Source organism: Drosophila mojavensis, unplaced genomic scaffold (genome assembly GCF_018153725.1).
Source record: "Drosophila mojavensis isolate 15081-1352.22 unplaced genomic scaffold, ASM1815372v1 contig_74, whole genome shotgun sequence".
NCBI lineage: Eukaryota > Metazoa > Arthropoda > Insecta > Diptera > Drosophilidae > Drosophila > Drosophila mojavensis.
In genome coordinates this window covers 12750797-12766675 of record NW_025318899.1, presented here as the reverse complement: position 1 = coordinate 12766675, position 15879 = coordinate 12750797, and the positions used below count along the sequence as shown (strand labels likewise).

Here is a 15879-nt window from a genome sequence, read left to right as displayed (position 1 = left end):
AAAATGTTTATTTATTGAAGGCAAATTACAAAATTATCAGAATGACGAAAATATTAAACAATATATGGATATTACGGATTGGCACAAGATTTTACTTATATAAACTAATATGTACGACGTTCGGCTATACTGTAAGTCCGTGACTCGTGGAACTTCCAGATTATTTGGCAGCTCGTCGATCTTGTTCGTTTGGTTTGTTCGTTCGTAGTCCATTTCAGAATTCCAGAGGTTGTCATCTCTCCATGTTGGCTAACTTGACATCCATTAGTAAATCATATCGGGTATCCTTGATCAAGTCGAGTGTCGTTGTACGGGGGCTTAGTTCTGTGGGCAAACACCTTGCCAGATGTCGCCAAAGACCAGATTGGGCGTTATGGTCACATCCTTCTTGTTGACTTGGACGTTCTTGATGCAACCGTTGTAGGTCTTTCGGGTCTTGATGCCCGGCGCCTTAGCGAACGCATGATGACCGCCCATGAACAATGGACGATTCGTCTTAGTGAAAGCCGAGCCGTCACTGCCCACGCCCGGCTTGGAGCTGATATAGTCCACGGCAATGGTGATCACAAATTTGGATTTGATGGCCTGCACGTTGCGCCATTTGCCGTCACAGAAGCTGGCACCGTCCGGCAGCGTGTAGTTGGTGACAATTGTGTTCTTGGCATCGGACTTCACGGTGAAGAAGAGCGAATTGTTGACCAGCTCCAGGATCATGTACGAATTCTTGCCATGCACTGAGAACAGCAAGCCATTCGGATCTCGTGGTCGGAAGTCAAAGTTGATGCTGACATCGGTGCCCACAATGAAGCGCTCAAAGAGCTTCACATAGCCAGTGGGCTGATGGAAGTAGTATCCGAGCTCCACTTCCTCGGAGCAAGGCACCACCTGGTGCACAATCGGCTCCGTCTCCAGGCCCAGGCCATTGAACTTGATGTCCCGGATGCAGCCGTTGTAATATGATGTGCTGTTGCCTCCAAAGCCAGTTTGAAGTTTGAGATTCGATTCCAGGTATTTGGTAATGCCGCCCACATAGACGGGGAATGTCACCGACAGGATTGGCGGTGTGGTGGCGCGTTCATTGTTCAGCTCCACCGAGCCCGCCTGCTCCACGCCATCTATGCTGAGGCTAATCTTGCGATTGGTTCGCACAAACTCTACTGTATGCCAATTGCCATCCAACAGATCCTCCTCGCTGGAGATCTTCGCTGAGACGGTGGCGCCAACGCTCACCTGGTGGTACACACGGCCATCCGACATGTAGACCGCTATGAAGTCATCCGTCTCCTGGCCAGCTGCATAGAAGAGCAGGCCATTGGGATAGCTGGTTCGTATGGACAAGCTGATATCGTAATGCTTGCGCAGCTTGACGGGTAGTGTTTGGAATTCCAGACGCTGATCCTTGAGCGAGTAGAACCGATAGCCCGCTTGCACGAAGTCTACATCATAATTGGGATTGACGGGCAGTTTGCAGCTGGGATCGCTGGGCTGGTTGAGGATGGGTGGCGGACGCAGTTTGCCAATTGGCTTAGCAGTGGTGGGCGGACCCAATGGTGGGAGTGGCTCCACTATGGGCAACGGTGTGGTGGTCGTTGTTGTTGTAGTTGTTGTGGTGGTTGTGCTTGTCGTAGTCGACGTTGTTGTTGTTGTTGTGGAACTTTCAGTTGGCGGAATCATAAACATGTCCACATTATCAGGCTTATGTGGTTTTCTAGGCTCTGACGGCGGCTCCAGTTCATTGGTGCCACTTGGATAGTAGGTGGGCAACAAGCTTGGCTCGTACGCTGAAAAAGAAAGATTTACCGAGAGATGAGAACAAAGTGGGGCAAGGGAAGTCACCTGACTCGCTTACCTAGTATATGCTCTGGACAGCCATTGATGTTGCCATTCTTCTTCTCCACGCTGTCCGCAAAGTTGATAATCTCCCCGTTGACGGTGACGTCACTGATGCAGCCCACGAAGTAGGCCAACGTGGATATGACACCCTTGGGCGGTACATAATTATCTGGCAGTCCACCAAAGAATATATCGCCGCCACTTATCTCCAGAGGTGCGGGCAAGCCCAGTCTGTCAAAGATTAATTCGTAAATGAAGCTTAGCTCTACGATTATCTACATATATAAACAAATATTCGCTTACCGTTCATCTCGGGTGTCATCCACGGAGAGTCGAAGCTGATCGGCATCGTGGTGTACGGTCACCGAGTGATCCTCGCCATCGTCATACTGCTGGCTGTTGATGACCACCTCGCTGCCCATGCTGCGCAGCGTGAGATAGCCGCGATCCAGGGTGAGGGCAATGGTGGAGCTCTGATCGTAGTTGGCGGCATAGAAGAGCACGCCATCGGGCTGTCGGGTCTTGAAGCGCAGCACCACATCGAAATTGTTGTTGGACGAGATGTTTCCGATGCGCAGGAAGCCATACTCATAGGGTGGATACGATAGCGTCGTGGAGAACTTGTCGGGGCAGCCCTCGGCCACGCCTGTGCCATTTATATACTGTGTCAGATCCACTTTCTGGCCAGCAATGCTGACGTCATCGATGCAACCGTCGAAGTTCTGTTCGACAATTTCCGAAAAGTTGCGAGGACCCGGATAGCCGCCGAAGTACATGCGCTTCAGATTGGGCATATCTTCCTTGCCGCCGGCGGGCGCCTGCTCGTGGAATATCAGCACATCGTCCACCTTGAGCAGTCCATGGCGACCCTCTCGCTCGGCCACCACGCGATGCCATTGGTTGTCATTGTAGTGCTGCTGGCTGCCCGAGGATACCAAGCTGTCGCCCAGCTTGAAGCGGAAGAAGATTGCCCCATTGACCAGCTCGATGGACATGTAGTGCGAGCCACGGCCATAGAAGAACAGAAGACCGTTGCCGGAATCCTTGGCGGCCTTGAAACGGAACTGAATGCTCGAGCGGATCTTGAAGTTGAACTGTGACGCCTTCAGCTGGACAAATCCGTTGCCCTTGAAGCGCAGACCCGTGACCGGCATTTGTTCTTCGAGCAGCACGTCACGTTCCTTGGCGCCCTGCTTATTCTCCTCGCCATAGACAAAGTTCCAGAGGCCGACGTTCTCATCGCCTATGCGCAGATCCTCGATGTCGCCATTGAAGGAGCTGAAGTTGATGTCATCGGGTGCAATGAAGTCGGAGGGACCGGGATAGCCGCCGACAAATAGTCGACTGTTCCGATCCACATGCAGCACATTGTTGGAGCCAACCAAAAAGGCGGATTTGGTGTGATCCTTGATGTCTTTATTCTTCAGCTGCTCCCGTATGGTGAGCTTGGCATTAGAGCCCACACGATCGAATATGGCCAGATACCAATTGCCATCGGCCACGTACTTATCGCTGGTGATTCGCTCCGGTCCGTTGCCCAGGTCAATGGTCATGATCGGATACCCATTGAGGATCTCCAGGGCCACAAAGTCATTGTTCTTATGGCTGGTCTTGTTGTCGTTGCCCAAATACAGGAGGAAGCCATTCGGTTCATTAGTTCTGAATGCCATCGACAGGTTGGTCTTGGTGGCTAGCAGTGGTACCTTCTCGGGTGTCTTCAGCTCCAGCACGGTGTTGTTCGTAAAGTGTACGCCCACCTTAATGTTGTTGGCGATGCGTCTGGCGGTTTCGATTTGACGCTTCAGCTGCTCAATGTCCTTGCCGAGCTTCTGGCTGCGTTCAGTCACCTGCTGCTGCTCGGCGCCGATCTCGTCGACAAGCTCGCCCAGCTTGGGTAGGTGCTTCTCTACGTTGTCCAATTGATTGTTCGCCTGCGAGATGTCCTTGTTGGTTATGTCTACATCGCGACTAATGTTCTGTGCCTTTTCCAGCTCTTTGGGTGTTTGGGCACTAACCGGCTCCAGAATTTTCAGCACGTTCTCCAAGATTTCCAGAGCATCGCTGGCATTGCTATTCGAGCTCTTCCACAGATCCCGTTGCGTTTCAGCTGGCAATTTCTCGATCAGTATATTGATCTCCTTCAGCTGGTCATTGGTGGCGTCATTCAACTGCGAGATTTGCTGCACCTTGCCAGCCGAGGCATTGAGACGCGGCTCCAGATCATCCTGCACCTTAAGCAATGCTTGACGCGCCTTCTGCAACAGCTCCATCGACTTGATATCTGCTTCTCCGGCACGCTCCTCAATGCCATCGGTCTTCTGAGTGGCATCGCTTGCGGCGTTTTTGGCATCCTGTGCCAATGCCTCAGCCGACTGCACAGCCTCCACAATATTTGAATAAGCGGTAGCCGCCTGCATGGCCGGCTCCGAGCTGGAGGTCATATCGAAGTATTGGGCGGCCAGGTCCTTGGCTCTCAAAGTCAAGTCGGCTGCCCGCTCCTCGGCCTGCTGTGTCAGTTCGTCGGCCTCAATGTACTGGGAATCGCGTTCCGGCAGATAGTTATCCACGTCCATATTGACCGCCTTCAGCTGCTTCAGTGCTGTGCGCAGATCGTCCAGTTTCTTGTCAATGTGTGTGAGCGTGAAGTCCCCATTTTTCAGATAGTTCTCCGCTTCATTGATATTCTTCTCTGCCTCTCGCTCCTGCTCGGAGACCGTGTCGAACTTGGAATTGTCATACGCCTGCTTGTTCAGTACATTCAGGCGCTCCACGTCGGCAGACTGACTCTGCGACTGCTCGCTCCAATTTAATAGATCCTCCAGATTGTCGCTGAATTCGCCTATTGAATTCTTCAATTCGATCAGACTTTTGTTTTGCTTCTTGATCGGATCCACTAAATTATCCACCTCGTCGTACAGCTGGCGCGCTTTCTCCAGCACCAGCTCATTGGTCTGCACCTCGATGGTGGTGGCATTGATTTGGTTGAGTAGGTCTTGAGCCTGCTCTAGGGCGGCATCCATTTTGGTGCCCTCCGTTGCCTCAAGATTCTCCGACAGAGCCTCGACCGCGTCAATGGCATCCCTGGCTTGTTCCACGGTGCCCAGTGCCTCCTCATGCACGGCGGAGACGTTGCTTAGCAAAACGCCAGATCTGAGACGAATGTCCACGGCATTGTCAAGCGTTTGATTGACCTGCTTGGCATAGACTTTGGTGTCCGCCTCCAGATCGCTGATTAGCTTTTGTGATGGCGACAAGTTCACGGTGGTTGGGTCCAGGGCCTGCACCTTGGGTGCCAGCTCATCCGCCAGATCGTCATAGTAGTTCAGCTTTTGGCTGGTAAAGAAGGCCATGCTGACGCTTTCAAAGTCCTGGAGGACGCCGTCGATCTGATAGCGCATCTTATCGGTCAGATCGAGGAGTGCATGATGACAGTTGTTGCACTCCATGCAGCCATCCTCAGTGAGCACCCAGCGATTCGGGCATGCCTCACAGCGATCTCCAATCACGCCAGGCAGGCAGACGCACTGACCCGTCTGCGGGTTGCAGCCGGTGCCGGAACGCGAATAGCCCTGATTGCAGTTGCATGGCGTGCAGCCATCCTTCTCGTATTTCCAGTGATCCAGGGTGCAGCGATCGCACTGACGACCCGTTACACCAGGTTTGCACAGGCCTGAAATGATAAAGAAAGATTAGAGGAGATCTGGATATTGGATATGATGGAGGCAAGTACTTACAGTGTCCCGTATGTTCGTTGCACTGGGTCGAGTTGGATGCAGCTCCGCAGTCGCAGGCGCGACAACCAATGCCGGAATCGAAGCCATAGTGATCTGGTTTGCAGCGATCGCAGCGTTCGCCAATGACATTATCGTGGCACTTGCACTTGCCCACGAAGGGATCACACTCCAGAGTGCCCAGCTCGTCGCAGTCGCAGCTCTGGCAGTTCTTCAGCTGCACTGCATCGCCATAGAAGCCAGGTGCGCACAGGTTACAGGCCATGCCGGAGGTATTGTTCAGACAACGCAGACATTCGCCTGTGCGAGTGTCGCAGGAGCCTGGCTCATTCGGATTTATATTGCCGGAGCATTCGCAGGGCTTGCACACATCACCCGGCGTCTCGGGCGAGCCATAGAAGCCATTGGCACAGCTCTCACAGCGTGCACCCGTGTACCCGGGCAGGCATTCGCAGTGGATCTCCTCGCCCGACTCCGAGATCTCGCATCCTGAGGCAAAGTTGTTCGAGTCGAAGGGCAGTGGACAGGCGCAGATCATGCAGTCGTGCGGCGACCCATTGGTGGCATTGCCATAATATCCAGGCAGACACTGCTCGCAGTGGTCGCCACGCGTCGAGTGCTGGCAGTCCTTGCAGACACCAGTGGCACAGTCGCAGGTATCGGCATGGCCGTTGCACTCGCAGGGCACGCAGTAGCCGCCATATGGCCCGTTCTCCACACGATGATAGCCCGGGGCGCAGTCCTCGCACGAGTGTCCCATATAGCCGGGAGGGCACTGGCAGTGCTCCACGGCCAGGAATTGATATTCGCCCGTGCCGTCGGCATCCTCGTCGGCCAGCGTCAGATAGACATCGGAGAGCTGCGTATTCAGGGTTTGCTCCCAGTAGTTAGCGCGTATGAAGATCATTCGGAGATCACGCAAGGCCATCATGAAGTCGGCGCGGTTGACAGACTTCCCAGTCAGCGTCTGGAAATTCGTCTCCACCATTTGCAAACGATTCTTGAAGGGCAAATTGCTGCTCGGCTGCTCGTAGCTCTGGTGCACAAGCACATGATCCTTGCTGAGCAAAATCACATCCGGCGCCACAATGGCCTTGCCCACAAAGCCCGATGTGAAGTACAGTGTATAGGCCAGATCGCCACCATATGCCGATATATGGCTGTTCTGATTGAGCAGATAGTCCAGGACGCCGAAGTAGGCAATGCGCTGATCGCCCGGATCCCTGTAGGAGAAGTCCGCCTGCAGTGTGGTCTCGTTGAGCACAAGCTCCTCCTGGGACACATCCCATATCTCGAACTCGACGCTATTTTTGCTGAAGTCGACCGAGTTGATCGTTCTCTGGCTCATCAGGCTGACGTTGTAGACGCGCAGATAGGCGCTGGTGCAGCGCGAGGTCTTGCCAAAGCAGAAGCAGGTGGTGCAGCCATCGGGATTGCTCGCCTGCAGATTGTACGTGCCGTCCACGCACTGATCACAGTCGCGTCCGACCACATTCTTCTTGCAGAAGCAGCTGCCGTCGATCTTGTCGCACACCTCCAGCTCCGTGCCCGGCGTATGGCAGCTGCACTGGCTGCAGCGCGGGAACTCGTAATAGCCATTGGCACAGCTGTCGCAGGCGCGTCCAACGATGTTCTCGCGGCACTCACAGGAGCCGTTGAACATGTCGCACTGCTGGTTGCCATTCGCAATGCCCATGTAGTTGCAGCTGCAGCTCTCGCAGCCAATCACCTGGTGGAAGCCATAGGTATTCTCCGCGCACCTGCAATGTCATAGTTCCCTTAGTTTAATACAAATACAATCATAGCATCGATGCACTTACTTGTCACACAGCACGCCAATCACATTTGGTGGGCACATGCATTCACCGGTGTTTGGCTCACACATGGCCGAGCTGGGGCAGTCACAGGGCTTACAATCGGGGAAGCCTGAAAAACAGATGAGCGATGCTTAGGTAATGCATGGAATCAATCTTAACAATCTTACCGTAGTAGCCTGTGCGACAGGCCGTGCACTGACGTCCAATCACATTCTTGCGGCACTGGCACTGTCCACCAAACGGATGACACTCGAAGCTGGTGGAGCCGGCATAGTCGCAATTGCAGGGCAATGCGCCGCTGTTGTAGTCCGCAGTCAGGGAGAACACAGCATTCTGGCAGAACTGGCTGGCATTGTGTGTGATGTGGAAGTGATCCTGGCCGCAGCTCTTGATGAACTCCTTGGTCTGGTCGAATGTCTCCTCAACTAAGAGATCGTCATTATACTGATCGACAGGCACCACCACCAAATAATCCAACCAAACGCCCTGGGGTCGCGAGTTCTGTTATAAAGAGGATGATATGATATCAAATCAAAAGAGAAGTAGAGTTACAAGTTTGTAGCCCATACTTACCGTCAGGGTAAACTTGAAGTCATCCTCAATATCGAACCACCAGTTGTCGCCAGTGGGCCGAATGACTCCACGACAACCCGAGCTGGATGGGCAATGCTGAATGTCGAACTTGCCATCGTATTGATTTTTGCCAGCGGTCAGTGTGTAGAGCACCTGGTACTTGGGATGATTGGGCTGGTAGTACTTCACCAGAATGACATAACGGTGCGGCTCCGACACTTTGGACTCAATCACAATTGTGCCCTCCTGTCGGTTGTCCAAGTGCACCAGCTTCACACGCTCGTCGAAGGCGGCATATGGAGGTTTGTTTGTGGCAATGCGATCCTCGTGATCCGTCTCGAACTCAATCTTCTTCGAGTCGGGCACTGAGCGGAACTTGGGGGTGGCGCAGGCCTTGTTGTGTATAACACAGACCGGACTTGGATTTATGTAATCAATGGACCACTGATCGACTGGGATGGCCGTTACGGAAATAATGGGCACGCGATAGACATCATCGATATCCGCCTGAAGCATTGAAATGGTTTAGCTATAAGAAACTATCGATCCGATCTGGCCAACAAAAATACTCACAAATATGGTGACCGGCTGCAGTTCCTCCTTGTTGATATAGAAGGCCTTTTCGCGGCCGTCGTCATTGATGGGCGTGCGGCAGACCGTGGAGTAAAGGCAAGGATACAGATAGACCGAGGATTGAGAGTCTGGATCATTGCCCAACCTGAGGTTCACATCGTACGGCACTGCAAAGTTTCTCTCGCTGATGTAGTCGATGACAAAGATGTAGCGTCCACTGCGCGGCACATCCACAATGTAGTTGAGCTCCTTCTGGGTGTTGCTCAGCACAGGTATATCGCCCACATGGCTGACGATCTCCAAGTGCTCTGGATCGCTGTATACCTCAGTGGGGTTTGTCGGTTTATCGTTGGGGCCAATGATGAACGGATTGGACGCTGGCTCAAACACATCGACGGAGGCGTATTTGTAATGGCGACACAGTTCCATGCTGCCCAGCTCACAGGGATTGGCTATGTGACGGGTCAATATGGATGCCTCATAGTAGGCAGCTGGCAGGAGCACAAAATAGTCCAGCATCACATTCTTGTTGGCCTTGGTGGTGAAGTTGTAACGTCCCGGATCGAGAACGACGGCCGAAGGCTTATTGCCTTTGGGTCCAGAGACGGTGACAAACTCGGGTTGGGTTGTTGGTCGCAGCAGAACCTTGACACTGGATGGATTATAACATATATGTATGTTAGAAACACGGATTCGATGTTGTTCAAGTTAGTTCGAACTCACTTTTGGTCCACCTCCAGTGGGTTCTCGGACTGTATAAGTATGCTAGCCGTAACGTTCTTCTCGTTGGGGTTCATGTAACGTATGACAACACGATACACCGAGGACTTGACCACGGTCAGCTCATTGCGCACCTCGTTCTGTATGTCGTTGAACACGGCGTAGCCTTTGCTGCTGAAGTCGGGGAAGTCCTCTTCGTTTGACTGGTAGCGAACCAGAGTGCCCGACGGCTGATGGCCATCCTCGTACTCATATTGGAACTGATGCAGCGTGGGGAAGTAGTGAGTGGTCAGCGGTTGGGTGCAGGCGCGACCCGTAACACGCGGATGGCATTTGCACTGGCCGCTGATCTTGTCGCATTCGCTCTTCCATGAGCCGCCAACATCACAGCTGCAATCCTTGCAGCCAAACAGCGAAGAGCCATCCAGATCGAAGGTGCCGTCCTTGCATTCGCGGCACTGTCGGCCCATCGTGTGGGGCTTGCAGTGGCAATTGCCCGACTTGGGCGCACAGGTGTCCAGGCCCGAAACGGTGCCGTCGATGAAGCAATCGCACTCCTGACAGCCCTCCGGATTCGTGATGGTCAAGTTCCAGTAAAGCGGCTTGCACTCATTGCAAATCCTGCCCGTCACTCGCTCCTTGCACTTGCACAGCTCACCCACGGGCACCGACCCACAGCCAGCAAACTGATCGATCACACCCGCAGGATCGCAGTTGCAATCCTCGCAGGCGGGGAAGTTGTAGAAGGACTCCTTGCATCGCTCACACTGACGACCGTCAAAGTTGGGTTTGCTGCAAATGAAAAAGGGGATTAGTAGAGATTTATAATATATTTACTTTCAGCCGTATTGGGCATACCAGAAGCAGCCGTCCTCATTGCAGGTCACGCCCTCCGAGCCATGTTCGTCGCAGTTGCAAGCTGTAAATGATGTGGTTTAGTTTTCGAGTGAGCACCCTCTATGCATCGACTTACGCAAGCACTCCGGATAATTGTAGTAGCCGGCGCTGCACATGTTGCAGAGCTTGCCGGAGTAGTTGATGAGGCAGTTGCACTTGCCGGTGTTGTCGCACGTGATCGCCGAGCTGCCCGTGGTGGAGCAGTTGCAGGGCTGGCACGACGGATAGTTAAAGTATCCGGGCAGGCAGCGATCGCAGCGCGGTCCACCAAAGCCTTCGCGACAAATACACTGTCCGGTTTCCTTATTGCAGATTTCCGACTCGGTGCCCTCATGATCGCAGTCGCAGTCTGCCGGAGAAGATGGCATGAATATAGGGAATAGAATTCATCCGGAAATGCATCTACTTACAGGAGCATGTGGGCTCGTTGTAGTAGCCATCCTTGCACCGTTCGCACTGCGCGCCGCCCCAGTTGCTGAGACAGGTGCAGTTGCCGGAGACGACATCGCAGTCGTTGTTGATGGAGCCCAGCTTGTTGCACTGGCAGGCCTTGCACTCGGGGAAGCCGTAATACGATTCAGCGCACTCCTTGCACAGGGCGCCCGCGAAGTTCGTCTTGCAGGGGCAAATGCCGTTGACAGCCTCGCAGTTGTAGCCATTGGTGCCGTTCAGATTGCACTCGCACTCACGGCACTGCGGATAGCCGTAGTAGCTGGAAGGAGTCACAGGTTAGCTTAGCTCCACTTAACGTGGCAGGTCACTTTGCTCACCCATAAGAGCAGGAGTCACAGTTGGGCGGCTGGAAGGCGGCACGGCACTCGCACTTGCCCGTCTCCTCCTCGCAGTGACCCGTCGAGTAGAAGAAGTCGCAGTTGCAGGCTGCAAGTAAGTTATTAGAGTTGATGAATCCCATTTAGCTCCACTCCGAGCTCAATGCACTTACGACTACAGACATCCGTCTCGTTCCAGTACTTGCCCCTGGGGCGATAGTACTTGGGCTTGCACTTGTTGCAGTTGGTGCCTTCGGTGTTATGCTGGCAGTTCTGGCAGACGCCGCCGCCATCGTAGTGGCCATGGATGTCCAGGGAGAGACCCTTGCGATTCACCTCCTCATCGTAGATGCACTCGTTGCTGTGGCCATGGCAATTGCAGGCTATCAGAAGAAGAGATGCAATGAATTTATATTCGAATGGGAGGCGTCACACATGCTACTCACGCTCGCAGTTGAATGGACGCGCGTTGGTGTTCTGGCGCCACTTCTTCTGCTCGAATCCCGGACAGCACTGGTTGCACTGAATGCCGCAGGTGTGGTGCTGGCAGCGACAGGCGAGAATGCGCACCGGACTCAGCGGATCCTTGACATCGCAGGTATCGGCATGGCCGTTGCACATGCAGCGTCCTCCGATCGAGATGTCCTTGATCGAATAGAAGTAACGTCGTGTCACGGTCGGATCTTGTCGTGCAACAGACATCAAGTGACCCAGCAGATTCTTGGTACGCAAGAGACGTATGCGGACATTGGTGGCACGTGTCCACTCCTGCAGCACGGTCGAGTTGAAGTAGTTGGTGGCCGAGGGACGTCCATTGAGGAGCATCACGGGTATTTCGCCATTCTCTAGCGGCACAATTTTCGAATAATCCGTGGTGCAAATGACATCGTCGTCGCGCGTTATTGGCTTATAGGTGTCCTTGCCAAAGTACGTCTCACAATCGGCGGGCGTGTCGGAGAAGTGCTGCCACGGCGTCCAGGTCTTGCCATAATCCGTCGACTTCTCCAGAGTCCAGAGGCCCGGACGTGGCGAGTTGCCCATGCGAATGAACAAGTAGGCGACATGGAATTCCTAAAGATGAAGATATGATTTATGAGGAAATTGTGTTAAAGATAGAAGGAATATATTTCCAGCTAGTCTTAGTTTCTGAAATAATCTCATTTTATTAAAGAAAATCTGGCTATTAGACATATTTCTTCGTAATCCAAAGATCTGTTAGGCTATAATCTTTATTTCTCTATCCAATGGTTACAAAATAAATTGAGACACATATGTAATACCAATTCTAAAATAATTCCCAACTAATGATCTGCTAAGTTCAAACTCATCTTAAAAGTCTTTGAGCAATAGAATCTTTTCCCCACTAGACGATTACCAAAGGCCAAGCGAATTCATTAAAATTTATTAGCTTCGTGTACACATAAGATCTGTGTAGATATGTCAATACCTCTCTCGCTGTGTGTGTGTGTTCCTTGTGTATGCGTACAGAGCTTGCATGAGATCATTGAAGAGAATTAACTCTATGCTCTCCAGTATACTAAATTTATCTGCGTCCACAAAATGTTTGTTTACTTTGTATTTTTTTGCCGTTTGCTTTTCAATTTGAAGTCAATTGAAAAGGAACCAAACGAATATATGTGCATACATACATATATGTATGTTCGAAGGTATATGTAGAGAGATATATAAATAAAAGATTGTTTACAGTGGCTCTGGTTTGTATGCTTACAAAGTTTTGGCAGTACATAAGGCCTAGACGAAATGAGTTTATGTTGTTATATAAAATACTTTTAGGTATAAGTCATTTTCAGTTGTATGTTTAAGTTAAATGCGATTATAATAGCATTTCAGCATTTTTAATCTGAGATATATACCTACATAATTCTTCGCAGCGTATATCTACAAATATTTTCTCCAAATGCATTCAAAGTACTAAAAAGAATGTTGCAGGCGTTTGCATTTTTAGATTTTAGATGATCTCATTTCATTGCTCAACAGCTTAAATTGCATATGTATACATACATATGTACATCTGTAACGTATATGCTATGGAACTGGGGCTATAAGTAACTACAGCTATATGATCTGTAGCGTTTCCGTTGCAAGTGCGATAAGTCGAGTGCCGAGTGTGACCCCAAAGTTGTTATATGGAACAATTTCAGACTATACTAAATGATAAGCGTGGGCTGCGACTATATAAAATTCTTTCAAGTGCTATCAGTAGTTAGAGAGTACATATAGAGCATCAAGAACTAAATTGTATAAATTCTAAGCACGAAGAAGCCTTTTTTTTTTAGCTACTTATCGCTACGAAAAAAATAAATATTAAACAAGAGTCAACGTTCGGTGTGGCAGTTTCTAAGTGAACATGTAAACTGAGACAAGCCAACATAAAAATTTATATATATAAGCATGTATATACATATGTGTGTGTGTGTGCTTGGGGTCCGGTACATAACAAGCTGATAACCCGCCAACTCCAAAGGGGAAACAACAACAGCGATTGAACAGCTCAGCAAGATTTTTCGCTGTGGCTTCAAACTGACCAAAAAAAAATATACAAAAAAAAAAGAAAGAATCAGGGTTCCCTTCTTCTTCTTCGTCGTCGTCGTCGCTGTGGACGTCGAAAATGAAATGAAAACCCATTAAAATTGTTTTCTTTTCAAGCAATCCGCTCACTAATTTTACGAGCCTGTCTGAACGAACGTCTCCCAGTTCGCTGTCTGAGTTAGGAACAGTTCAAGATGATCGAACCAGCACACATACGAGAACGTCACACACACACATGTATGCTGTTGCATTGACTCGTTTTCTGTGGTTCCCTCCTCCCCCGCTGCACTCTTTTATTTTATTTATTTTTTTTTTTGGCTACACCTTTCTTTGACGGTTGTGCGTTTGTTCTGATTGCTGTTTACCTGTTCGAAATTGATGGTCAAATTGACTTCGTTGAATTTCATGCCACGGGACAAGGGCGGACTCTGCCACCAGGCCTCGGTGCCATCGATTGCATTCGATGGCGGATGATTCTTCTCCGGCACATTGGGATCACAATAGTCGCAGACCTAAAAACCAGAAAAAAACACATGTTATTATATAAAACTTCAGTCCATAAATAGATTCAAATTTGAATGTTCAACACATGTGGCACGAAAGATCTTCAACAAGAAATATTGTATGTATACTCAAAGTTAGAAAGCAAACAAAAAAAAAAAAAATTCTTTAGAAATATTCTGATTGATATTTCTGTATAATTTATCCTACCTGTCCTTGAATAACTGAATAATCAATGTGATCATTCTCTGTATTCGCGCCGACCAGTTTGCAGTAGAGTTCGGGTCCATCTGTATCCTCGCCACATGTGGCGGTTGCTTGTATCTTGCGGCCAGTGGCCAGATTGAAATATGGCGGCGTTAGCTCAGCATTGCACAGTGCGATAAGCAGGGTCAGGCAGAAGGCCACGCCCATGGCACTGATTGGGGTCGCACGCAGCCCCATTCTGCGCTCTCACTCTCTGTCTCTTTCGCTCACACGCACAAGCGGGCGCACAGCAATAAGAAATGTCCTTTATCTTGCCTCACTTCCGGTTCACAGTTATGTATTCCACTTTCTTATCTTCTGGCACTTTTTATTTACTTTTTCACTTTTTCGATTACAATTCACTTTTCTTTTCAGAGCCCATCCAACCGCACTGGATGGCTCGTCGCGAGCAACTGAAGTTCATGCAGTGAGAAGTTTTCCTCGGTACCCCAAACAAATAACGTCTGCATCGGAAACTGACGGAAGCAGCGATAGTGCTCGGCTCACCCGAAGATCGGCTGTCGGCTGTCGCTTGTCGGTTGTCGGCTGTCGATGATCCCGGTCCATTTATTACTTCATCGCACAGCTGAGAGAGCGGAGATAACGAACTCACTTAACGTCGTTTGTTGTGCTTGCGCTATTCGTTTACATTTCGCTCAGCACTTCCAGTTATTTTCTGCTCTCGCCTTGTGCTCGCGCTCTCTGCTGCTAAATGCCGGCCGGCGTTTTGCTGTGCGTGGAATGAGTGTGGAATGGGAGTGAGATGGAGAGTGAGACACCGCTCACAACAGCTCACTTGTTGAAGAAGCTTGTTTACGTAGCTGTTGGAAAGCGAAGAGCCGTTAGAGACTATAAATTTGTATTTAATAAAAAGCTTAACAGTTGTTAAAAGGACTGGATAATAAAACAGGAATTGTAATTGTCTGTACATTTATAAAAGTTTCGTCTAATTATAACTTAAATTTAATGTATGAATAAATACGTATTGGTTAACTCACAGTTTCGTTTTGCTGAAATATAAAATACATACATATACCAATAAAAATAACTGGTCTAAAGGTGAATAACGGCTCACATAGCCAATTCTTAGTCAGGCATAGCCAATAAACTGAATCGAAACTCAACCTACAATCACTGAAAACTTGAAGTTTATTGCTAGAGCTATTAAACAGCCAAAAAAGTAACGGCCTGCGCGAACAGCCTGCATTGAGCTGCTGAAAATCACGATCAAAATACAGCTAAAATTCATGACCAATCTAGTGGCAGCGCAGTCGACGGCGACTGTGGCGACAGCTGTTGGCATTTGCAGCGAAACTTAGCGAATCGTATCGAAACTGGTTGCAATTGCATTGCAGTTCTTGCAATGACAAAAAACTCTAAAATAATCGGACTGATAAAGACGGCTATGAGTGTCAAAAGTTTTCGTTTGGCCTCAATTTGGCTCGTTACCAGCTGCGTTCGCCACACTGTGCAGGCGGCCGCCCCATGGATGCAAACGAGTTCTGATGACGTAACACGTTACGTTGACGTTATTGTTGTTGTTGCTGCTGTTGTTATTGTCGATGCTGTTTCTTGCAACTCACGCAAATTAACGTTAAAGTGCATGGGCAAATAGAAAAAAATAACAAACTATAAATTGAATAGATATTTTCTAGAAGCATGCATATG

The 15879-nt window shown here is 50.0% G+C and overlaps 1 protein-coding gene across 1 annotated transcript; it reads right to left on the bottom strand.

The window, feature by feature from the left end:
* Window positions 1-28: 28 nt before the first annotated feature.
* On the bottom strand, window positions 29-14633 carry LOC6582251 (laminin subunit alpha). Its single transcript, XM_002007918.4, has 17 exons — window positions 14176-14633; window positions 13830-13976; window positions 11361-11985; window positions 11088-11297; window positions 10915-11023; window positions 10555-10856; window positions 10221-10493; window positions 10106-10166; window positions 9251-10039; window positions 8528-9179; window positions 7955-8461; window positions 7549-7882; window positions 7385-7490; window positions 5568-7324; window positions 2137-5503; window positions 1850-2064; window positions 29-1781 (listed from the first exon to the last, which is right to left on the bottom strand). The coding sequence occupies exons 1-17, from the start codon at window positions 14407-14409 to the stop codon at window positions 319-321; spliced, it is 11151 nt and encodes a 3716-aa protein (XP_002007954.2). The 5' UTR covers window positions 14410-14633; the 3' UTR covers window positions 29-318.
* Between the last annotated feature and the right edge of the window lie 1246 nt (window positions 14634-15879).